Source organism: Musca autumnalis, unplaced genomic scaffold, assembly GCF_047663935.1.
Source record: "Musca autumnalis isolate F117 unplaced genomic scaffold, ASM4766393v1 scaffold_3, whole genome shotgun sequence".
NCBI lineage: Eukaryota > Metazoa > Arthropoda > Insecta > Diptera > Muscidae > Musca > Musca autumnalis.
The window spans coordinates 113,576,437-113,602,353 of record NW_027411866.1 but is presented as its reverse complement, the minus strand read 5'-3'; the positions used below and the strand labels follow the sequence as shown (position 1 = coordinate 113,602,353).

The 25,917-nt window shown below is 36.5% G+C and overlaps 1 protein-coding gene and 2 long non-coding RNA genes across 3 annotated transcripts; all 3 read left to right on the top strand.

Annotated features, from left to right (window-relative positions):
• The first annotated feature begins 9,499 nt into the window (after window positions 1–9,499).
• Window positions 9,500–11,106, top strand: LOC141399925 (gametocyte-specific factor 1 homolog). The gene is made up of 3 exons (XM_073979300.1): window positions 9,500–9,688; window positions 9,792–9,887; window positions 10,600–11,106. The coding sequence occupies exons 1-3, from the start codon at window positions 9,611–9,613 to the stop codon at window positions 10,864–10,866; spliced, it is 441 nt and encodes a 146-aa protein (XP_073835401.1). The 5' UTR covers window positions 9,500–9,610; the 3' UTR covers window positions 10,867–11,106.
• A 2,313-nt stretch (window positions 11,107–13,419) lies between these two features.
• LOC141399924 (uncharacterized) lies at window positions 13,420–15,516 on the top strand. The gene is made up of 3 exons (XR_012412023.1): window positions 13,420–13,932; window positions 14,269–14,428; window positions 14,598–15,516. It is a non-coding gene; the product is annotated as an uncharacterized lncRNA (long non-coding RNA).
• A 5,542-nt stretch (window positions 15,517–21,058) lies between these two features.
• LOC141399923 (uncharacterized) lies at window positions 21,059–22,624 on the top strand. Its single transcript, XR_012412022.1, has 3 exons — window positions 21,059–21,460; window positions 21,797–21,956; window positions 22,126–22,624. It is a non-coding gene; the product is annotated as an uncharacterized lncRNA (long non-coding RNA).
• Window positions 22,625–25,917: the final 3,293 nt, after the last annotated feature.

Below are 25,917 nucleotides of genomic sequence, written 5' to 3'. Positions count from 1 at the left end.
TCACATACCAAATGTAAACAAGCAATTCACAGTAATGCATTATTGTGAGCAAATTTGACGTTTTGCATGATCTGATGTAACACCTTCTTATTTATTCCACCATGGTATACCCAAAGTGACGTATAGGCCACAACGAAGCGGGGCTTCAGGCCACAAAGTTGAAAATTGTTGAACCTTTGAATTCTTCGCCTGGCTTCATTTTTGACATTTCGTTTCGACATTCAATTTGATATAAACACGTGTTCAATCTGAAAAATAGAATTTGGCTGTAATTTTTATGTTCGGTACTAATTATTTACGAACAATTCATATTAAAAATTGAAATTTATTTGGTATTGTTACGGAATTAGATTTAACTAATCTCCGTGTAGACGTTGTTTTATTCCCCAGTACGATTTGTACCAAATAAAACAGGGTTCGTTTTAGATTACGTTTCTACAATGCTTTATTTATTTTATTACACTTATTCAGAACCGACTTTAATTACTAAGCACACAGCAAGTCTCTAGTTAGCACGCAGCTCTTCTTTAACCGATCTGTTCAGTTCAACGCTTAAAACACAACTACTCGTCATTGCCAGTTCCCCTGCATTTATATCCCAAAGTCTCCCTGTTCGAGAAATATCTAGAGCATATGGCAACACCTCGAATCTGTACAACGAACACACAGACGCACATTCGCACTAAGCGAACAACCATACTCACATACATACATGGGGGATGATCAATGACGTAATTACAACAACAAATAAATGTAAGAAAAGAAGTGACAAACTAAACAATAATTACGTGACTATGGCAAACAAAATAAAAGCACATTAATGAAAGGTAAAGAACATCTAGAATAATGAAGATAATTCTACATGATAATTGTTGTTGCTTAAATGAAGTAACTGCGTAATAAAACTTTACGTTACAATTCAAATTTTTAAATTAACGGAAATTAAACTAAACTAACTTAAACCTATCAGTTACATTCGTAACATTGCCTCCCGCTTAAGCCTGTTCGTCCCGAATAGGCACAGTTCCCTCTCGGTGGTATGGGCATTGGTAACACTGCCTCCCGCTTAAGCCTGTTCCTCTTGACTAGACGCAATTCTCGTTCCGTAGTGGTGGCAACCGATTTAGATGTACCCTTTACTGCGTCAGCTTTGGTCTTTTGCTCTATATCAGCCGCAAAGTCTTGTAAGGTCTCATTTGGCTTCTGGACTCTTCCCCTCAGTTCCATTCGGTAGATCTCTTGCTTGTGTTCACTACCGTACTTACGTTCAAGAGCAGCCATTATATCTCCATAGTTGTTCCTAGAAGCGGCGGGAATACTCTGTAATACGTCAGCAGCATCACCCTTCAATGCCATAAGGAGTGATACCGCCTTGTCGTTGTCGTTCCAAGAATCTCTAGCAGCCAATGTCTCGAACTGTAATTTGAACACATTTAAAGAGGTTGAGCCGTCGAACACTGGAGGATTGATTTTTATCGTGTTATGAATAGCTCTCACTGGGCCACCTTTGATTTCCAGTTCCGACATTTTCTTTTCTATGCCCAGAATCTTCTCATCTTGAGCCAGAAATTTCTCGTCAACAGACAAAATCTTTTTATCCAACTCTTTAATTTGTACCTCCACGTTTTCTACTCTCTTTTCAATCACCATCGTGATGTTCTCGAGTTTCTCGTTAATAGTTCTAGAATTTGCCTCTAATTTCTCTTCCATGCCCTTAGCGATTTTTCTAGAGTTCTCTTCTAACTTTTCCTCTAATTTTCTGGAATATTCTTCACTCTTTCTGGAATTTTCTTCCATTTTAGCATCTAATTTCTCCATCATTTTACTGGAATTTTCTTCAACCATTCGACAATTTTCTGCTTTCATTTCCATCACAAGTCTGGAAGTTTCTTCGCTCTTTCTGGAATTTTCTTCCATTTTAGCATCTAATTTCTCCATCATCATAGCCAGCATTGATTTCAAATCGTCACCCCTGGCAGCTACCGACGAAACTTCCTCAACGCTGGATTCGCCCTTTGCCGATAACTCGACTTCCTCCTTCTCGAACTCATATTCATCGATGTTCATTCCACGGCGCTCGAACTCTTCCAACAAGCGTTTTTGTAGTTCGGCCTTGTTGCCAGTAGAACACAACTCCAACTTACTTAGCTCCTTCTTCAAGTCTTCCACTCGCAGATCCTTAAACTTCATTGTAGGATGATCGTAATCTCACTGCTGATACCAATTGTTACGGAATTAGATTTAACTAATCTCCGTGTAGACGTTGTTTTATTCCCCAGTACGATTTGTACCAAATAAAACAGGGTTCGTTTTAGATTACGTTTCTACAATGCTTTATTTACTTTATTACACTTATTCAGAACCGACTTTAATTACTAAGCACACAGCAAGTCTCTAGTTAGCACGCAGCTCTTCTTTAACCGATCTGTTCAGTTCAACGCTTAAAACACAACTACTCGTCATTGCCAGTTCCCCTGCATTTATATCCCAAAGTCTCCCTGTTCGAGAAATATCTAGAGCATATGGCAACACCTCGAATCTGTACAACGAACACACAGACGCACATTCGCACTAAGCGAACAACCATACTCACATACATACATGGGGGATGATCAATGACGTAATTACAACAACAAATAAATGTAAGAAAAGAAGTGACAAACTAAACAATAATTACGTGACTATGGCAAACAAAATAAAAGCACATTAATGAAAGGTAAAGAACATCTAGAATAATGAAGATAATTCTACATGATAATTGTTGTTGCTTAAATGAAGTAACTGCGTAATAAAACTTTACGTTACAATTCAAATTTTTAAATTAACGGAAATTAAACTAAACTAACTTAAACCTATCAGTTACATTCGTAACAGTATATTGACATAAGCTGTGTTCCTTTACTTACCTGAGGTTACCATTTTAACCATTTGTTACCATTTTAAACCTGCAAAGCGTTCCTTAACCCGAAAAGTGGCAAAACTGGAAGCAATTTTTAAGAGAGTGAGAGTGGAGAGAGAGCGAAAATGGCTTTCTCTTCTACCACGGGCTACCAGCAAAATTTCTGCAGGTAAAAAATGGCAGAACTGATTTTTCGACTTTTGTTTGACGATTAACGGCGAAACTGGACGAAAAAGAGAAAAAAAGTCGAACGCTGACAAAACTAAATTAAAAACTGTGAAATAAAAGACGAAAATTGATTTTTTATGTTTCTTTTTGACACTGCTGCCAGATCTACCATTTTTCTGTTCCTTTACTTTTCTGGTAAAAATGTTCATGAGAGAACAATTTTCAGCAATTTTGACACTTTTCTCTTTTACCACCCTTACCATTAAAAAGTAAAGGAACAAAGCTATAATTATGTTTATAGCGCCCATGAATTTTTGCGGCCTAGTGAAGAAATAAGCCAAGCAGGAAAATTAAGCTAAGAGCTGACTGTGTTCTCACCTTATAGGCCTGGGTACATAAGCTGCCTTTCTGACATAATAAAAATTAATGAATAAAAAAGGCCGACCAATTTCGAACTAGGTTGCCCTTTTCTTTTTTATTCTTTTATCAGAAGCAAGCGAGGCAAGCAGGCGGCAGCTAATGTACTCAGTCCTTAAGGCCTCGCTACATAAGCTGCTTTGCCTGATTGCCTTGCTTACCTGCTTCATCTCTGACGTAATAAAAATAATAGAATAAAGACGAAATTTCGAACTGGGTTGCCATCAGTTGGAAATTCGGTCGGCCTTCTTTGTTCTTTTATTTTTTATTGAAGCAGCAAAGCAAGGCAATCAGGCAGAGCAGCTTATGTACGCAGGCCTTTATATGTTACAATAACAAACGCTATGTTACAATAATAACGCTTTGATCCAGAACTAAAAAGTTTTTAACATTTTTACGACTTTTACACATTTTATCCGAAAAACCGTTCCCGTTCACAAAAAAAGTTGTAAAATGTTCACTTCTCTTAAAAAAATGGCGCTGAATTACGCTCTCTTTAAAAACTTTTTATGTTTTGTTTACATTCGGCGTCGTTTCGTGATTTCGAAGGCGTTTCGTGATTTCGCGCGGAATCAAGCTAAATTTATCATGATTTCGCATACAAAAATGAAATCATCTCATTTCGTGATTTCAGCGAATTCAACATCGAAATCACAGTACACATGATTTTTGCCTAAAAAAGTACCAAAAGTTGCAACACTTTTCACGTATTATAATAAATAAGGTAGATGGTCAATTGGTGCAACAAAAAATGTTAGTATAAAAATTTGTAAACAATGTGACAAAATTATTAAATTACTTTGTTACAATCATGGCAGAACTACCAGGTAGTGGTATCACACCAGCAGATCGAATATGAAAAGTCAAATCCCTTTGTAAAAAAAATTATTTTTGTTGTAATTTCCCCAACAACATAAAGAAAGTTTTGACATAACATATTCAAAATTTTACGATGCCACTACCTGGGTAATTGTTCCATGGTTACAATGCTATTTTTTATTGTGTTCCTGTACTTTTTTAATGGCAATGTTAGAAAAAAGAAAAGAAAGAATTGTCAAAAATTGCTTCCTCATACAAATTTCGAAAAAAAAATCCGGGAACGCAAAAATGACGGAAATTGCAGAAACTCCTGCATGAATGTCAAAATCAACGTATCAGCTATCATATTAGATGCCAATGAAAATACTTGCTGCTAGTTTCTACTAGGCCAAAATTGTATGGCAGAAAACAGGAGAAGAAGGTGTTATTCGGCGCTATTTTTGTTTAAAGAGAAGTGCAAGTCTTGCTAGATTTCGGAGTACGGGAACGCATTTTTAGAACTAAACGGAAAAACTACTGCATAAGAACAAGAATAATGTATTTGGAAACATAATGAACACGAATAATCCTATTTATTGGTTCTGAGCACAACTTTTATCTATCAAAATTTATTATTATGATGTATTAACGATAAAATCATTTTTTTATTTTTTATTTGTTAGAATTAATACAATATATAGATAATTTTACGATAATTTTCCAAATAAAGTTGTAAAGTTCTATATTTTTGATGATTAATTCAATTTACAACAACTTGTGAAAATTCATGTTCGATCAGCTGCGCATATGCATCTACCTTGATCATTGTGACATGTTTGAAATCAACAAAAAATGAGTGTGAACCCCGGGGTGTATTTCAGGATTTCGTGAAATCCAGTGGATTTTGGAGCGCTAGTGTAAACTTGGCATTACCCGACAAATTTGAGCGTGTAATAGCTCATTTAGACTAGCCATAAATCCTCGACTGGATTTAATAAATCCAGTACAAATCTCATTGCATTTAGATATACATTTTGGAGGATTTAAATGGCAGTCAGCTGATTTTTGTTCATAGCACAATTACCAAGGTAGATTCATCAGCCCATCTGAACGAATGTGAAACGTGAAAAGAATTTTTTTGTAAATTGAATTCGCATCAAAAAACATACGTCAAATTACAAATGTATTGTTTAATACTGAAAATATGTGTGTTTACTCAAAATTTGTACAAATTGTTACTGGATGTTGTTCGTTTACTCTACAGTATAATGTAAAAGAGCTTATTCGATTGCAAGAAGTTACTGGACTTGTACGAATTTTTACAAATTATTGAGTAAACGAACACACCTAATGTTAGCACATTATGCTACTAATGCTAACTAATGCTCTGTTCCAGAACCTGCAAGAAGCTACTATTTTTTACTACGATAACATTTTTTCCTTTATGTTATCGGAAAAAATAGTAAAAATTAGTAGATTCTTGCAGTACTGGAACAGACCATAAAGAGCAAATAAAGAATTATTTTATCGCAGTTTGCCCATCTAAAATAAATAAACGAATTATTTTATAGTTTAGACATCATAAATATTAGTTTTGGTTGATTAAAATCAACTTTGTACATCAAAACAAATTAAATTTTTCCGCCTTGTTTACAAATTTTTACATTTTAAATTATTTTTAAGTGTAGCAATTCACCGATGCATCTACCTTGTTTCTTGTGCCAGCTTGCAACTTTTTGTATTTTCTAGCAACATGTTGCAAAAAACCATGGTACAATAATACAGGTAGCATTATCATGCCAGCTGATGGTAACATAATGTGTCAATTGCATTGAACTTATGTCAAATTTTGACATCTTATGTTGCCAACAATTGCCGATGCGGCTACCTGTGTATTTGTACCATGCAAAAAACAGAGTTGTATACGAGGATTTATGCCAGATTTAAAACAAATCCACTCAATAAGAGGATTCATTTTTGTATGGGAAATCTGGTAGATTTTGGCTGGATTTAGCAAATAAAACCTGATAATGGGCTAAATCCGGCTAATGAAGTCATATCTAAATGGGCTATAAGAAATAGTAACATGGTTGCCGGCATTTGATTGGCTGGTACGCCGACTTTGACATTTGTTCCAGTTTTATTGACGTATTTTCCATTTTTCCGTTCCCGAACTATTTGAAAAAACTTTTGTGTGAGAACAATTTTTTTACAGTTCTCTCTTTTACGAGTTTTACTATTAAAAAGTAATGGAACGAAACTATAGACTGCACTCAAATCTTATATTACCCCCAGTTTTTGTAACCAATTTTTGTTCGTTCGTCTATATTCGTAATAATTTATGCATCCATGGCTCTGCCCCCAGATGACATACAGACCTAATTTTTCGTAGACGCGTTCCATATTTAGTAAAGAATTCCTCATATAAAAATCAGCGCTCTACATTTGCGCTTGGCGAGTAAATCGATCTACAAAATTTGACAATTCGTGTCAGAAGAAAATTTTTTTTACAAAAACAGGGGGTTAGAAATTAACAGCCTGTTTCCGTATGTCGAAACGAAAAATGTGTGCGAATGAAACACGCCCAAACTTTTGTGTGTTTTTCAAATTTGTTTTTTTTTTTTTTGGTTTGAAGCAAAAGCAAAGGTAGAAATATTTCAAAAACTAAAGTTTGGGCATGTTTCATTCGCTCACATTTTCGTTTCGACATACATAAACAGACTGTAATACAATTTGTACAAGTTCAGTAACTTCTTGTAATCGGCTAAGGTCTTTTGCATTGTACTGTAGAGTAAACGAACAACATCCAGTAACAATTCGTAAAAATGTGGAGTAAACGAACACACATATAGTACGCTTGTATGTCCCTGTTTATACAGGGAAAGTTGATGGGAAAGAAAATTGAGTTTATTGGCGAGGGAGTAGAGAGGAATAAGAGAAGGTACACAAACCTCTGTACTGGCAAATTCTGTTTTGTTTCGTTTTTCTTCGTATACAACCTGAAGTTGGCTGCAGATTTGTTTTTGCATTTTTTTTTTTCATTTTATTTTCTCTGTCGAGAAACAAACAACAGCGGAGACAATTAAAAAACATTTGGAAGAAAAGCTATTTTTTAAGCAAACACAGTTCGAAATAAGTGGAAATATCAAAATTAAAATGCAATTCAAGGTTTACTTTAATAATTAATTGTTTATCACACACGCCCATTTTTACTTTTCATTACAATTTTGCCTTGGCTTTGTTTTTGAACGGCGCAATGAGAAAATGATTGTGAAGAAGAATAAGACAAATTATAAAATTGACACAAAGAGGTAATTTACACGAGGAAACAATGTTTCCTCTAAAACGTGTGTTCCGCTTTGATTCTCATTCGTAATTGCATTTTCAGGGTTTCACTGTTTAACAAGCGTACCTTTTGAACGGTAGACGTACGTTTTTACATAAAGTTACCTAAAATGATTATCTACCTATTGTACATGAATATTCAAAAAACAATTCTTTGGAAAACTACAAAAACAGTAAAAAGAAAGGGTTAATAATATAAATAACCATTCATGAAAAATTCCGTAAAAAGTATGACATATGAGGGTAAAAAATACCTGTATTACCTGTCGTAAATTGTTAAAAAATGGGTATCAATTCATGAAGTAGGGAAATACCTTACTATACAATTACAAGAAACATTTTTTTACAACACAAAATAAATAAATTATAATGAAATTATTATTTATTTCTTGCACATATCCATCCAAAAGTGCCTTTTGTACGTTTTTGTACAATCATTTCTACATTTGTTCCCAACACTGACCAATTTTGCGAATGAGAATCAAACGGAACACACGTTTTAGAGGAAACAAGGAAACAGTGTTTCCTCGTGTAAATGAGCTCATAGACACGGAAATCAAAGAGCTCATTTACACGAGGAAACAATGTTTCCTTGTAATTTCAGAACGATTCCAAAATTCCAATTTCTTTGATAAATATAATATAGCCCAAAAAACAGGCAACACATTAAAACGTCTGTTCAGCCAAACCAAAAACAAAATTCCTAAACTTGACAAACATAACGTAATATATAAAATTGAATGTGATGGAAACGAAGATGATAAATGTGGAAAGGTGTATGTGGGGACCACGAAAAATAAACTAAAAACAAGATTATCGGCACACAAATCTGATATAAAATTACTACATCAGAATACAATCCAAAGAACAGCGCTTGCGGACCACTGTAAGCTTAACAACCACATACCAAACTTCGACAATGTACGTGTACTGCAAATAGAGAACAATTATAACAGACGTCTAACATTGGAGATGCTGCACATCAACAACATCCCAACGAAGAAGAAGATAAACTATAAGTGCGATACTGACAATACAGCCTACTGTTATAGATATTTGACAAAAAAAGAGATCATGCAATACGTAGTAACTTCAGTGCAATATCATCACCTGAAGATGCAATTTAAAAATTGCGAAATATTGGGAAAAATATGAATCAATAAAATTAACCAACACTGACCTCAAGCCCAATAAAGCATTTTATTTAAAAATATGTATTACAAATGTTTATAAAAATAAAATGCAATTAAAGAAAATACAAAATGGAATGTGTTTCATGAAACCACTCTAGTGTGACCTTCGTCTTTCCAAATGTAGAACTATTTCTTATTATTTTCGAAGCGTAAAAATTTTGCGCCGGCAATCATATTAAAAACTCGTATGTTCATCTAAAAATTATGACAAATTTTACCTGCTTCCAGAGTATATTAGTGAAATGTTTGTTCGTTTCTAATTGTACATGCACCGCGGGACGGTTTCATTTTAAAAAATTAATTAAAGTACACGAGTGAAACATTTTTACGTTTCCAATTGTATATGCACCGCGGGACTGTTTCACTTAAAAAACATACATATGTATGCATGTATGCGGCATGTTAGGTACCTAGTTTGAGTTAGGTAGTTGTTGACTTGTTTTTAAGATTCTCACAATTTTTAGGAGATGTTGATTTTTTAAATGCATACGCCAGTATTCAAATAGAGTTGGTATTGAAAAGTATTAATTTTTTAAGAAAGAAGTTAAAGAATTTTTTCTTTTAAGAAGTTAAAGAATTTTGAGACGCCAAACGTCGAACGCTTTTATTGGGTAACATACGATTAATTTGGTATCGATAACTCAACTTAATATCGATAAACATTACAACGTCGGAAAAATCGACGTTCTATAGGACAGAAAAATAAAAGTCCTCTGAAGAACAAAGAAGTAGTTTTAACAACTTTTAATACTTTGGGTGGCATTCTTGGTGGATTGGAATCTTTACAAATATGGAAAATATGCATACACAAGATATAATAGAATGTCCTTATGAGAAACACCATCAAATCTTAAGGTCACGTATGCAGGTATGTTTAACTGAAGACTACTCTGGGATTAATTCTTTTTTAATCAATTAACAATTCCTTGATAATAATTCTTTGATAACAATTCCTTGATAATAACCTGCAGGTACACTTAGTTCGTTGCCGCAAGAATCATCCCAATGAAAAGAAAGTTACGTGTCCTTTTAACGTAACTCATGTTTTAAATGAGCCAGAATTAGAGGTAAGAATTCACAAATTTGGAGAAAGTTGAGTTTAAGCTCGGATTGGGTCCAAATTTTTTCACAGTTAGGTAAATCGTAACCCTGATCACAAATATATATAACACTTATTGCGGAAGTCCATACTTCCTGAGATATGGGCCTCTGAAGTCCGAACATTCCTTTGTATATTTTCATTTATTTATATGACATTTTGCAAAGTCCTTTGTATATAACTTCGCTATTTTTGAACGGATAATGATAATATGGGTACCTTTGTAAACCTTATGGTATAATAGTAACATTTTCTTTAAGAAAGAAATATCTTTCTAAATAGCCGACCATCGCCCGGGGATTTAAACATTTCTTCTTTGGGAGCGGGAACAAAATTTTCTTTTAAATTATAGTTTTTCACAAAGTAACCGGCCTTCGGCAGGGGTTTTAAAACTTTCTTCTTTGGACAGGTACAAACTTCGGGAACGGGAACAATTTGTTTTAATTATAGATTTTTCTCTACGTATTCGGTCTTTAAACAAGGGAATTTTTGGAACTTTAGAGGCCCATATTTCGGGAATTACAGACTTCCCCCATACATATTTGTTATCAGGGTGACAAGAGCTACTTGTGGAAAAAATGTGGTCCCGCTCCGAGATTAATGCTTAAACTCATCTTAAGCAACAAATTTTCATAGTAACACGTTATAGATTCTATAAAGTATTGTATGTTTATTTAAAGTTCCACTTGAGTTGCTGTGCTGAACGTACAACCTTTGAAAATTATCGTAATACTGAACCGGCACCTACACGTCCAACTATACCACCACCAATGCCACAATACCAAAGTGAAGATAATTGGGATGATGAAAATGTGCCTTCTTACAATCCACAAGCCTATGCCGCAAATGCCGATGTGTTACGTACAATTAAGGGAGCACCGCCTTCACAGAGAAAAGCCTTTCGCAAACAAGAACGTTTGCGTCTTTTGGGTATAGATAATAATTAATGTTAGTTATGTCTATTTTGTATTTCAAAAAATTGTTTTTTTTTATGGTAAACTTATGCTTAATTAAGATGTAATAATTGTTTCATGCATGTTTATAAATTTGTGTCAAATAAGTTGTAGATTTTTTATAAAAAGTTGTATTTTGTGACGATAATATTTGTATATTAAATATTTTTTGTACTATTTTTATACCACCACAAACCTCATAATAAAGCGAAAACATTTTTATACACTTTTCAATATTAATTGGCTTTATGTACAATTACATGCGTAATTCAGTTAGTCTACAAGGAAATCATCACTTTATAGTAGGAAGTTGTATAGAACTATCTTACAATTTACATACAGCTTCTACATCTGTAGAAATTTAAAGTTGACTGATAAGATACACGATGAAAAAGTTAATCTTGTCACTTTTGACATTTATCCTCCTTGTTCAAAGGACAAGTTCATTGAGTAATAATTGCGTTCAACTGGTAACGTTTTAAAGTGCCACACCACCTGTTGTATGATACTTTCTAATGGTGCCATTAGGAAGAATGTGAGATTTGTGCGTGGGGTCATATTGATAATAGAATCTACTAATTTCTATTATTTATTTCGATAACATAAAGTAAAAAATATTATCGTAGTAAAAAGTATTGGCTTCTTGCAGGTTCTGGAACAGAGCAAAAATTAAAATCTTGCCCCCAATCCTATTTTTCAGCGCTATATTTCAAATTATCCCTCAGAATGTTTAAATAACTCATCTTATCCATATATCCTACGATAAAGACAAGATTCTCTACACAGGAAGCACTCATACAATCCCATACCTGACTTTGCGGTTGGAATTGTGTGTGTGGCCGTATATATGCCATACGCCAGGCCTTATTTGGTCTATCCGACCAAGACAGGTTAAATTTGCCTTCCTCGGCAAAAATTACAATCTTCCAAAAATCAAAATCCTTCATGCAGAACGATTTTTTTCTCGCTGTTTTTCGACTTGTTGCAGATCCTATTCTCGGTTTTACGTCCACACCTAATATTCAACGCTGGTCAGATTTGGAACAACGAACCTGGCTGTAAGGTATCAAAGGCAATCTGGCCCAACCTCTCCAAACGGAAGACCACTCTCTACTCTCTATGGGAAAACCCGAACTGAAACTAATGGTTGGAATAATCACGGGACACTGCAGAATAAGATCAATGACCGGCAAATGGGATAGAGATGACTCTACGGACTACTGCAGATTATGCGAAGATGAAGAAGAAACAGAGACGATTGAGCACTTATTATGCCGTTGTCCAATGCTCATGACCAATGGGTGAACATACAATAACCTCTCTGACAACATTCTGCCAAGCCTAGCCGACAACACTGAAGTGGCTTCAACATGAACGAAATACAGCACCTTAATATGGCAAACCTTCCTCACTATCTCTCGTATCTAAAATAATTTCTCAAGGCCTGCGTACATAAGCTGCTCTGCCTGATTGCCTTTCTTTCCTGCTACATTTTTGACATAATAAAAATAAAAGAATAAAGAAGGCCGAGGAAATTTCGAACTGGGTTGCCCTTTTCTTTTTTATTCTTTTATCAGAAGTAAGCAAGGTAAGCTGCCTTGCCTGCTTACCTTGCTTTACTTCTTTCCTCGATACCTTCTATGCAATGTATTTCTTTTCTCCAACCCACACTATAGGATGAACACAATGGACCATAAGGTCTCCGAGTGGAGTGGCTGTCCAAAACGACAGCTGCGCAACCTTTAACCTAACCTAATATTCAACTCGACGAACTAAAATAATTCACCATCCTACCACAAAGGCGCTCTTGGGGCGTCCGTATTACCCAAATACGTTATGACCGAAATCCCGTTTAAAACGCAAAACCGCGTTTGAAAAATATTAAACTTTTTTCCTGGTTGCCTTGCTTTCCTGCTTCATTTCTGACATAACAAATATAAAAGAATAAAGAAGAGAAGGACAAACCAGTTCGAAATTTGCTCGGCCTTCCTTATTCTTTTATTTTTATTATGTCAGAAATGAAGCAGGAAAGCAAGGCAGTGTAGCGTGTCACCGCATTACCTTTTTTCTAATATTAATTTAATTTTCTAGACACGACAAACGAAATTTTTGCATTCTTGCAATTGGCGTACAATAATTGTTACTGTTGTTTATATCCGTTTTATTTGATCTCAGTGACATCTATTGGTCGCAATGTTCTTTTGCTATCTCGCCTAAACCTCCTTTATTACCGCTTCTTTGCTCATGAGCAAGCTTATCCGTTTTTAGGTCTGGAAGTGTTGTGCTAGATATTACGATTAACAAGGGTTCTTTGCATAAATTTCCTAGAAACTCGGCCATTTTGTCACCTGCAACCTCAGTGTTTAGTTTGAATCAAAAAGGTTATTCATTCCAAATTCAACTTAATAACCTTTAAAGCAATTTTAATAAATAAAATTACGACATACTCAAGTTTTATTAAACAACAAATGCAAGTAAATGTTAATCGTTGATTAAAAATTCTGATAAATTCGTGAAATATAAGATCCATCAAACCATTTGAACGCATTACCATTTTTCTCACTTTTAGACGGATTAATTACTCAATTTAATTGAGCACACCAGCCTCCAACAAATTTTCTAGAGGAACAATTTGGAATTAGAAACCCCACAGCAACATCAGCACCAGAACCTCAGTTCGGTTTGGTTACCTTGTGATACGTGCGTTTTTGGTGTGCAAGCGACAATTATGACATACAAATCACGAATTTGCGAAAGGAAATAATTATAAAGTGAAGAAAATTGTTACGCGATTAATATCATAATACCAAAATCGCCTTTCCACCATCATTTTGTGGATTTTAAACAGGCATAGTGTCAAAAGTTTTATCGAGCAAAATCACTCTAATATTTCCTGAGGTATTGTGGGTGCAAAACCAGCGAACCTGGAGTTCACAGAGGCTTGTGTACGGTAATAAGGAGCTGTGGAAACAAATTATGCTGAGCACAAATTACTATCCAATATATTTGAATAATCAACGCATGTTTGGAATCTCGGCATATCAAGTGTAAATTAGAGGGGTAATTGTCCCTTATGTGAATAAGAATACGCTGCCGCTTAGAATTCATAAAGCTTGAACATCATAATCATCAAAAACCTTAAATCATTAATATAAGTTGGACTTTCTGGTTTGTTAATAGTTTGTGGTACAGTTTCAGTGAAATAGTGAAATCAATACACAATAGTACAGACAAACATAATCAAATAAGAGCCACAAAAGTGTAGCTTAGCATTCCTAGTTCTCCTCCTCCCTCTTTCTATTTTATTTGGAGGCAGTTTACCGCTGTGTATTGATTCCATTACTTCACTGATCATTTGCTGTTATATCTAACAGAGTTTGCCCTATGAATAATTAGGTTAACATTTAAACGAACATACGTACAAAGGTTCCTGTGAATCTCTCTTATTTGCCAACTACATAACAAATAGCAGTGTCAGAGAAACGACACCAACTGAAGTGTAACAGCAGTCAACGCATCGGAAGATCTTTCGACGGCAGCGACGAGCAGAGCTAATGTGAGTAAATTTACATATTAAGATCTCTTATTATACAAACAATTTTGAAAAGCTACAATTGTTGGTTGAGAACAACAGCTGATGCTGTGTGATATTTTAGGAGATTAACATTTAACTTCTTTACCAGTCAAAGTAACGTTAACTATCGAAACATACACTTGACTTCTAGATACATGTCGTTTGTTTATGCAGATACTAAGTTTATCAAATCACGTACAGTGGGGTCCTTTGTATTATTGCAGTTCGTTGATATTTTACTTTTTGCATGCTAGCATAGATAACGTAATTTCCCTCTTATTTAAATTTTTAGGATTACTTAAATTTTTATCATTATATAAAACATATTAAGGATATACATATCTTACACATATTTATACTACCTATTTAAATAATGAATTATATGGCTTCAAAATTATAATGAATTTAAACAAAGATATTTCTTTGAAATCCGGGAATTGTTTTGTATGGTTCATTCAACAATAAATTTGCTCAAAATGAGTTCAATGTAAAACCTTTTCTTGTCTGTTTGAGAATGTGATGGTAAAATGGTCAGCTTGCTGTTTGGGTATTACCAATAATTAATTAACGGAATCTTTAACGAGGTAATAATGGCGGGAGGGCTAGTTAGGTGCAGCACCATCTTTAAAACCTAACGATTTGGAGCATTTCTGATTTTCATTTTCCTCTATATATCCGTCCGATTATCTCCTACTTCCTTGTATAGCACGCAACTATTATCAATTTGTACTGTCGTCAGCTGACACAAGTATCTTTGAGGCAACGAACTCCCCCCATTCCGTCGAGCTATAAGGCCGGAGACTCAGCGTGCTTTGGCTTCGCGAGATACTTGAACCTCATTCACCTAATCCCCATCTTTTAATACCGGCGATATTACAAATTTGGCGCCCAACGTGGGGCGAAACAATTGAAAATATTATATTTTAAAAACCTTTCACCCATGTGTCGCCTTTGGCGTACATGCGTTTATCAATTGTTCTGTCCCTTTCAGATATTTTTCAACTTATCCAACATATGCTTTTCTGTCCTTTTTCATTTATTCGGTATCCCGTTAACGTAAGGATTTTGGATTAGATCGGGACATGATGTCATTCTTTCCAACCCAAGTTTCAGGATCACCCCTATCATGCTATCTCTATTTTCATTGTTGTCATTTTTCGTTGAGTTTGGAATGCAACTTCTGGATAGATATCTGGTGTTGACCACTTTATGAAAAGGCCTTAATGAATATAGTCTACCACGTCGAATCTGTAAGAATTGAAAGCTTTATAGGTTTTCTTTCCAGAACGACCAACTCTTTAATACTCTATACTTTCACGAAATCAGAACATGGCTCAAAATTAACACAGCTGCCATATTTTATCATAACCATTTTCAAACAGACATATACCTGCCTTGTTGTTGGAATATATAAACATATTCTTGCGGTCTTGGACTTCAAAGTGTGAAGCTTGGATCCATAAAACTTCTCTTTTACATATAACATTTAAGATTTTTTGAATTTATTCCCACACATTGGAATTGTTGTAATTACGTTGCAAGTTTTGGGAACACATTAGCTATGGCATTAGTATTCGACAGCAATCCTGAGGGCACTACTGTGGGTGGTGATTCTAATGAATCCAATGTTTGTAATGCCTGTTCGAATCCTATACTTTCCAAATCACAATTGTTTCAAGCAGAGTGTGGTCATTTGTTCCACAAATCCTGTCTTTCGACTGCCATGAAGACAAGGCCTTTCTGTCCGGTATGCAACACCCGGATTAGTTTAGGACCTGCAAGTCCCAGTGGTGGTGGCATGACGACAAGGGCCCAAAAGAAAGGGGCGACACAGAAAACTGGCAGTCAGGATTCAAGGAATTTGGATAACGGATCATCCGCTTCGGGAGCTTCCTCCCACAATGTCAATACTGCCAATGTGGACACAAATGTACAGGTTAAGGAGTTGATAACATCTCTGTTCTCTGCTCATCAAGCACAGATGATGGCTACTATGAGTAATGAGATTTCTCGCACGGTTCAAGCTAGTGTGGAAGCCAATATGTCGAGATTAGGTATTGGCAACAATGCTACTTCTCGGCCTAATACTCTGCCACCGCCAATGCAACGTACACCAATAAGTCAGATGCCCACTCTGTCTGATGTTGAAGAACAGACTCTAAGGGACATGCTTGATATTCAGTCAAATAATCTTTACGATGATAGGCGCAATTCCAATAATGACCAGAACCAATCTACCGCATCCTCACACCCCCAGAATTCCAGAGCCTCTTCGTCCTCGGACCTTTGCTCACGCCCTGATAAGGTTCTACAGATTATCTCCAATTGGAAGATAAAATTCAATGGTGGGAATAGTGGGTTATCAGTAGAGAATTTTATCTACAGAGTAGAGGCCCTGACTTCTCAGACCCTGCAGGCAAATTTTGACATCCTTTGTGGTAATGTCAGCGCCTTATTCGACGGTAAAGCCAATGATTGGTATTGGCGTTACCATCGATCGGTGCCAGCCATCACCTGGTCAGGTCTTTGCCAGGCCCTCCGTTTGCAATTCAAGGATTCACGTACTGATGTTGATATCCGAGAATTGATACGAGATAGGAAGCAGAAGGTGAACGAGTCCTTCGATACCTTCTATGACTCCATAGTGGACTTAACCGATAGGTTGAGTGAGCCCATTTCCGACAAAACTCTTGTTGAGATCCTGCGTAGGAATCTTCTACCAGAGATTCAACACGATATTTTGAATATTGATATCACATCCATTCAGCAGCTTAGAAACACCTGCCGGAAACGGGAGTTTTTTATGCAAGACCTCCGTCGGAGGCATGGAGTGTCTTATTCTAAATCAGTCCCTTTCACTAAGCGAATCGCCGAGGTAAACGTAGAGGAGGATTCATCCTCGGAAACCATCGATAGGTTAAGCGACGAAGTTTCAGCTGTGAGTATTATGTGCTGGAACTGTAACAAACCTGGTCATCGGTACCAAGACTGCTTGGCCGAAAGAACAGTGTTTTGTTATGGTTGTGGTGCATCTAATACCTACAAACCAAACTGCTCTAGATGCCAGCAAAAAAACCGGCAGTTGGGTGCACAGAAAGGTGCACCGAATTGAATAAGGCCAAAGTAACTATTTTACCTAGACCTTCATGTACCCTTCAAACTAACCATTCAATCAATGACCATAAAATCTATCCGTTCAAACCACTTCATGTGCGTCTCAAGGAGTACGAACTAGCCAGGAGTAGGATTTTTAACGAGCCACGAAAACCCACGAGATCTTCTCGTCGCATAAAAATGTACTGGCATAGAATTCACTCTATTAAAAAGAAACTAATTTCCTCTATTTTATCCTCAGTTAATGACGTCAGACCATATGCTCAAGTTTGTCTTTTCGGGAAGAAGTTCTTGGGGCTGTTAGATACCGGGGCCTCAATCAGTTGTATTGGAGCAGACGCTGCCAAGCAGTATCTAGCCTCGGGATCTTCTTATAAAAAATATAGTTCCGCTGTACGCACAGCTGATGGGAACAAACATTCGGTAGAGGGATTCGTGGAGACCAACATCGTTTTTAGAGATATGGAAAAACCCATAACTATATTTATTGTACCAGATTTGGACCGTGACCTATTTTTAGGTATTGATTTTTGGCACATTTTTGATTTACTTCCTCCTGGATTAAGTCCATGTCCAAGCTCGGGGATTCAACCCTATTTGTCTGTAATAGACAATCAGTTACCTTTGACCCCAGCCCAAAGGCAACAATTGTCCCAAACTATTTCTCTGTTTCCGTCTTTTGCTCAGAGAGGACTTGGGAAGACCAATATGTTGTGTCATTCCATAGATACAGGAACCGCCAGTCCTATAAAACAGAGACATTTCCCTGTATCTCCAGCCATAGAAAAGCTCATTTATGAAGAGCTGGATAGAATGCTGGCACTCGGAGTGATTGAGGAGTCAAACAGCGCATGGTCTTCGCCTGTGGTACTTCACCGTAAACCAGGCAAAAACCGTTTATGCTTGGACAGCCGCAAACTGAACTCCGTCACTCTTGGCGATGCATATCCAATGCCCCATATTGAAGGCATCCTTAGCCGACTCCCCAAAGCAGAATTTATAACCACCCTAGACCTCAAGGACGCCTTCTGGCAGATCCCTCTTGACAAGGCATCAAGGGAGAAGACTGCATTTTCTGTTCCTGGGCGTCCCCTTTATCATTTTACAGTTATGCCATTTGGGCTATGTAATGCCCCCCAAACCATGTCAAGGTTAATGGACAAGGTGATACCCCCCGCGCTCAGGGCAGAAGTGTTCGTGTACCTTGATGACCTTTTGATTATTTCGGATACATTTGTTCGACATCTTGAGGTTCTAGGGTGTGTTGCTAGGAGGATCAGTGACTCGGGCTTGACCATAAACATCGAGAAAAGTCATTTTTGCGTTCCAGAGGTAAAGTACCTAGGACACGTAGTGGGGAAAGGTGTTATTAGAACAGACCCTGATAAGGTCTCTGCCATCACCGAATTTCCGGTTCCTCGTTCTGTGAAACAGGTACAGAGATTTTTAGGTATGACTGGGTGGTACCGAAAGTTTATCAAAGACTATGCGACTATAGCCACGCCTTTAACTGATTTGCTTCAAGCTAAACGTAAATTTTTATGGTCCGATGAGACCCAAAAGTCATTTGAAGTTTTAAAGTCCAGACTGAGTATGGCCCCTGTTTTACATAGCCCTGATTTTTCGCAACCGTTTTATATACATTGCGATGCCAGTAAAACAGGAATAGGAAGTGTATTGGTCCAAAAGGATGCGGAGGGTGAAGAAGTTCCTATCGCATTTATGTCGAAGAAACTGAACAAAGCCCAACGCAACTATTCAGTGACCGAACAAGAATGCTTAGCAGCAATGCTAAGCATCAAAAAGTTCAGAGCATATGTCGAGGGACAACAGTTCACTGTAATTACGGATCATGCGTCGTTAAAGTGGCTGATGTCCCAGACAGATCTGAGTACTCGGCTAGCTCGGTGGGCTTTAAAACTTCAAGCCTACAAGTTCGATATTCAACACAGGCGTGGCTCTATGAACACAGTTCCAGATACTCTTTCGCGTACGCACACCGAGGATGTATCATCGTTGCACTTAGGAACTCTGACTAACTTCGAATCCGATTCAGGATTTTTCATAGATTTGGATTCTCCCAGTTTTCGTTCCCCTGAATATCTAGAACTCCTTGAAAAGATAGGAAAAAACTTAGAAAGCATGCCTGACCTTAAGATTATGGACGGTTTCTTGTACAGAAGAACGGAACATGCCACAGGGGAGCAATTGCATGATGACCTTGTTTGGAAGCTGTGGATTCCACAGGAACTGGTCCCAGATCTCCTTAAAAAAGCCCATGACGTTCCAACCGCTGCTCATGGTGGCATAAATAAAACCATGCAACGAATTCGGAAATATTATTTTTGGCCGAGTCTAGTTGCTGATGTTAAAAAATATGTAAACGATTGCGAAGTGTGCAAAAGCACAAAACATCCGAATCGTGTTCAAAGGCCTCCTATGGGACAAATGACGGAAACCAAAAGGTTTCTACAAAGCATCTATGTGGACTTTTTGGGCCCATATCCCCGCTCGCGTTCGGGGAATATCGGCATATTCATTATCGTTGACCATTTTAGTAAGTTTCCATTTATTAAACCCGTTAAAAAATTCTCCGCAGATATAATTGTTAAATACCTTGAGAGCGAAATATTCCATACGTTCGGAGTACCCGAAACTATTGTTTCGGACAACGGATCGCAATTCCGATCTAAAGAGTTTAATAACTTACTAAAACGATTCAATATCTCCCATCTATATACAGCTGTTCACTCTCCCCAGGCCAATGCCTCGGAGAGAGTGAATCGTTCCATTCTGTCGGCAATCAAGTCTTACGTCAAACCGGACCAGCGAAATTGGGATGAATCGCTTAGCGCAATTGGTTGTGCACTTCGGTCTGCAACGCATTCATCCATTGGTACATCTCCCTACTACCTAGCATTTGGTCAAAACATGATCACCAATGCATCTACATATTCCTTGCTAAAGGAACTTGAAATGCTGGAGGATAGATCTGTACGATTCAGTAGAGACGATTCTTTACAGATCGTAGGGAAGAAGGCTGCCGAGTGCATGAAGAAACAATTCGAACGAAATGAGAGAAATTACAACTTGCGGTCTCGAGATGTATCTTATTCTGTGGGCCAGGAGGTTTACCGCAGAAACTTCAAGCAGAGCAACTTCGAGCAGGGGTATAATTCGAAGTTAGCTCCAACTTTTTTAAAGTCTCGGGTTCGTAAAAAGATCGGCAACTCGTATTACGAGCTCGAGGACTTGAAGGGTAACCTGGTTGGCACATACCACGCCAAGGATATCAGGCAATGATGGTTATGTTGGAATCAGCTTTGGGATTCGTTTCTCACCCCAAAGGCTGATCTTCTGGTGGGGGAGTTGTAGCGTGTCACCGCATTACCTTTTTTCTCACTTTTAGACGGATTAATTACTCAATTTAATTGAGCACACCAGCCTCCAACAAATTTTCTAGAGGAACAATTTGGAATTAGAAACCCCACAGCAACATCAGCACCAGAACCTCAGTTCGGTTTGGTTACCTTGTGATACGTGCGTTTTTGGTGTGCAAGCGACAATTATGACATACAAATCACGAATTTGCGAAAGGAAATAATTATAAAGTGAAGAAAATTGTTACGCGATTAATATCATAATACCAAAATCGCCTTTCCACCATCATTTTGTGGATTTTAAACAGGCATAGTGTCAAAAGTTTTATCGAGCAAAATCACTCTAATATTTCCTGAGGTATTGTGGGTGCAAAACCAGCGAACCTGGAGTTCACAGAGGCTTGTGTACGGTAATAAGGAGCTGTGGAAACAAATTATGCTGAGCACAAATTACTATCCAATATATTTGAATAATCAACGCATGTTTGGAATCTCGGCATATCAAGTGTAAATTAGAGGGGTAATTGTCCCTTATGTGAATAAGAATACGCTGCCGCTTAGAATTCATAAAGCTTGAACATCATAATCATCAAAAACCTTAAATCATTAATATAAGTTGGACTTTCTGGTTTGTTAATAGTTTGTGGTACAGTTTCAGTGAAATAGTGAAATCAATACACAATAGTACAGACAAACATAATCAAATAAGAGCCACAAAAGTGTAGCTTAGCATTCCTAGTTCTCCTCCTCCCTCTTTCTATTTTATTTGGAGGCAGTTTACCGCTGTGTATTGATTCCATTACTTCACTGATCATTTGCTGTTATATCTAACAGAGTTTGCCCTATGAATAATTAGGTTAACATTTAAACGAACATACGTACAAAGGTTCCTGTGAATCTCTCTTATTTGCCAACTACATAACAAATAGCAGTGTCAGAGAAACGACACCAACTGAAGTGTAACAGCAGTCAACGCATCGGAAGATCTTTCGACGGCAGCGACGAGCAGAGCTAATGTGAGTAAATTTACATATTAAGATCTCTTATTATACAAACAATTTTGAAAAGCTACAATTGTTGGTTGAGAACAACAGCTGATGCTGTGTGATATTTTAGGAGATTAACATTTAACTTCTTTACCAGTCAAAGTAACGTTAACTATCGAAACATACACTTGACTTCTAGATACATGTCGTTTGTTTATGCAGATACTAAGTTTATCAAATCACGTACAGTGGGGTCCTTTGTATTATTGCAGTTCGTTGATATTTTACTTTTTGCATGCTAGCATAGATAACGTAATTTCCCTCTTATTTAAATTTTTAGGATTACTTAAATTTTTATCATTATATAAAACATATTAAGGATATACATATCTTACACATATTTATACTACCTATTTAAATAATGAATTATATGGCTTCAAAATTATAATGAATTTAAACAAAGATATTTCTTTGAAATCCGGGAATTGTTTTGTATGGTTCATTCAACAATAAATTTGCTCAAAATGAGTTCAATGTAAAACCTTTTCTTGTCTGTTTGAGAATGTGATGGTAAAATGGTCAGCTTGCTGTTTGGGTATTACCAATAATTAATTAACGGAATCTTTAACGAGGTAATAATGGCGGGAGGGCTAGTTAGGTGCAGCACCATCTTTAAAACCTAACGATTTGGAGCATTTCTGATTTTCATTTTCCTCTATATATCCGTCCGATTATCTCCTACTTCCTTGTATAGCACGCAACTATTATCAATTTGTACTGTCGTCAGCTGACACAAGTATCTTTGAGGCAACGAACTCCCCCCATTCCGTCGAGCTATAAGGCCGGAGACTCAGCGTGCTTTGGCTTCGCGAGATACTTGAACCTCATTCACCTAATCCCCATCTTTTAATACCGGCGATATTACAGCAGCCAGGCGAAGCAGCTTATGTACTCAAGGCCTGCGTACATAAGCTGCCTTGCCTGATTGCCTTGCTTTCCTGCTTCATTTCTGACATAATAAAAATAAAAGAATAAAGGAGGCCGAGCAAATTTCGAACTGGGTTGCCCTTTTCTTTTTTATTCTTTTATCAGAAGCAAGCAAGACAGCTTATGTACCCAGGGCTTTAAAGGCCTGCGTACATAAGCTGCCTTGCCTGCTTACCTGGCTTACTTCTGATAAAAGAATAAAAAAGAAAAGGGCAACCCAGTTCGAAATTTGCTCGGCCTTCCTTAAGGCCTGCGTACATAAGCTGCCTTGCCTGGTTGCCTTGCTTACCTGCTTCATTTCTGACGTAATAAAAATAATAGAATAAAGACGAAATTTCGAACTGGGTTGCCATCAGTTGGAAATTGGGTCGGCCTTCTTTGTTCTTTTATCTTTTTATTGAAGCAGCAAATCAAGGCAATCAGGCAAAGCAGCTTATGTACGCAGGCCTTTATGGCCTGGGGCTGGATTCTTGTTCTATGAAAATTTAAAATGGAAAATATTTCCATACACTTCTTGCAGGTTCTGGAACAGAGCAAATGTGATTTTCATGATCTATTTGGCTTTTGTTTTCAAGTTGTTAAATAAATATAAAACGGACGGTTTATATTTATTTAACCATATCGAAAGAAAATGAATGCGAACGAAAAACACCTTAACCTTGCTTTTCATGGTAATATTGACTTCGAAAGAACTACAATTTTGAAATCATACACGACTTATGTGCCGTTTCCACGGTACGTCGTTCGTTCTCTATTCGTTGTTCGACCCATAACTACGAATAAATTACTTATTTCCCCATACAAAATTTTGTGAACGAACGACGATTTTACTACGTTGTTCGAGTAGAAATACTCTCCGAACAACGATAAAATAAGTCCCATCTCTAACAAATGAGAGCATTTATCGAAATAAATGAATTGTGACAGACAAAATATAAAATTTAAAAATGTAGGGCTTTTTTAGAAAAACATGAATTAAAGGTAAACGGTTCAACGATTAGTATACGTTCAAAGCATAGCACATTTTCTATTCTCTTTCATTGCAGTTCCATTTTTGATCCATTGTTTTAATTTCGCGTACAAATCTAGAAACAAAAATCAAATACCTGCCTGAAAGTCTGTATACACAAATATTGTTTTGACATGTCTCTCTCTCCTTAATTTTGAAACTAGAAATACATAAAAATATATTGAAAATAGCTAAATTTACAGAATTTATGGGAAATATGATGAAAAACGTGTAATTAAATATAAAACATACATTCAAAGGAATGGCTATTGTATTTCCTGTTCATTTAATGTGTATCATGTGTGTTTTTTGTTCAAATTTCCTTAAAAACCAGGAAACAAAAAGTGAGAAGAATTGAAATACGTTACGGTGAACAACGAATGGTATCGTGGAAACGGGTTAATTCGTGTACGTATTTCGACTCTCGAACAAAGTACTTCAAACGCTCGTGTGAACATGACATTATACCCTAGACAGACGGCAGCGTTAAGTACAGTACACATTGTCAGTTTTGAATGACGATTATTTGCAATTATCGATAACTGTCCAACCGTCCAGCAACCACAAAATATTTTGTGGGTGCATGATGAATGACAAAAATGAACGGTCACACTGGCAAGCAACCGATTATTCGAGCAAAGCTGTCATTCAAAACTGGCAATGTGTACTCAGCTTAAGGGGTAGTTTACACTATCTATCAATGTCATATGACACGAAATAAAAACATTCCACGCAGAAAATGTAGAGACGTAATTTTATTACATTTTTGCTGGTGTGGACGCACAAAGTAAATGGCGTAAGGAAAATCCCCAAATATTGCACATATTAGCGACTATATAATGATGGAAAATTGCATGTCATATGACATTTACATATAGTGTAAACTACCCCAAATGACATGGTAGAACAAATACAAGGTAAAGTTAATACTACAACAAATACAACTCGAACAACAACCACAAAGGAATTTGTTTTTGTTTGTAACGTTACTGCCAGTTGTATTTGTAAACAAAACAAGGAAATGTCTATAAATTATTGGAATTTAAAAAACTAATAATTTTTCACATTTGGTTGAATATTTTGGAAAACATGAATGAAAATTCGTTACATTTTCATTTTTTATGTTTCCACAACATTCCACTAAATGCATAAATTCTCGCAGAAAGTACAATTCTTGCAGAAAAGTTTGGGGTCGTTAGAAATTCATAGAAAAAGGAAAAGCTGTTTCAATGTTTTGTTTTAGAAATCAAAGAAGCACATGTTTATTAGGGCTTCATTTTTTTAAATTTTAACAAAATATCTCACATATTAGCTGTGTCTGGTTACCCTAAAATTTGTAACTGTGAACTTGAACTATATGCACGTCTGGTTACAATCAACATCAAGAACTACATCTGCAAATGTGTTGGCTACAACAACTTTAGATTCACCTTTAACAATCATGCTTCTGCAAATGCTTTTTCGCAAAATCCAGATTTAAAGAAAGTTGGTTTAAAAACACAAATTCCAGAAAGATTTGTAGTGCGTTCATATATAATCAGAAATGTGCCGATATGCATTTCATCTGAAACTATAGTCGAAGAAATTCAAAACAACAACCCCATGGATGTTATTTCTATACACCGTTTTACACGGAAAAATGAACAAAACGAAACGTCTCTTTCAGAAACCGTCAAGATCGGTATTATATATGATGGAATACCCACTGAAATAATCATGTGTGGAGCCAGAATTGTGCCGGATTTATACGTACCTCCGGTTCGTCAATGCATGATCTGTGGAAGACTAGGACACATAGCTGTTCATTGCAGATCTATGAAGAGATGTCTTGAATGTGGCAAAGATATTGTTTGTCCCAAAGATTGCAAGGTACAAAAGTGCTCAGACTGTCTTGCAACAACAACATGCAAAACAGGCTGTGGTTTTAAAAAATGCATTTTGTGTAATAGTACTAAACATAGTTCTTCGGAAACTAGAAAATGTTCAAAATGGGCA

Excerpts from the sequence above, each read along its gene's own strand:
- LOC141399925 (XM_073979300.1), top strand. The coding sequence starts at position 9,611 with ATGGAAAATATGCATACACAAGATATAATAGAATGTCCTTATGAGAAA. Across the intron at positions 9,689-9,791 it reads TCTTAAGGTCACGTATGCAG|GTACACTTAGTTCGTTGCCG; the intron begins GTATGTTTAACT and ends AATAACCTGCAG. Across the intron at positions 9,888-10,599 it reads TAAATGAGCCAGAATTAGAG|TTCCACTTGAGTTGCTGTGC; the intron begins GTAAGAATTCAC and ends GTTTATTTAAAG.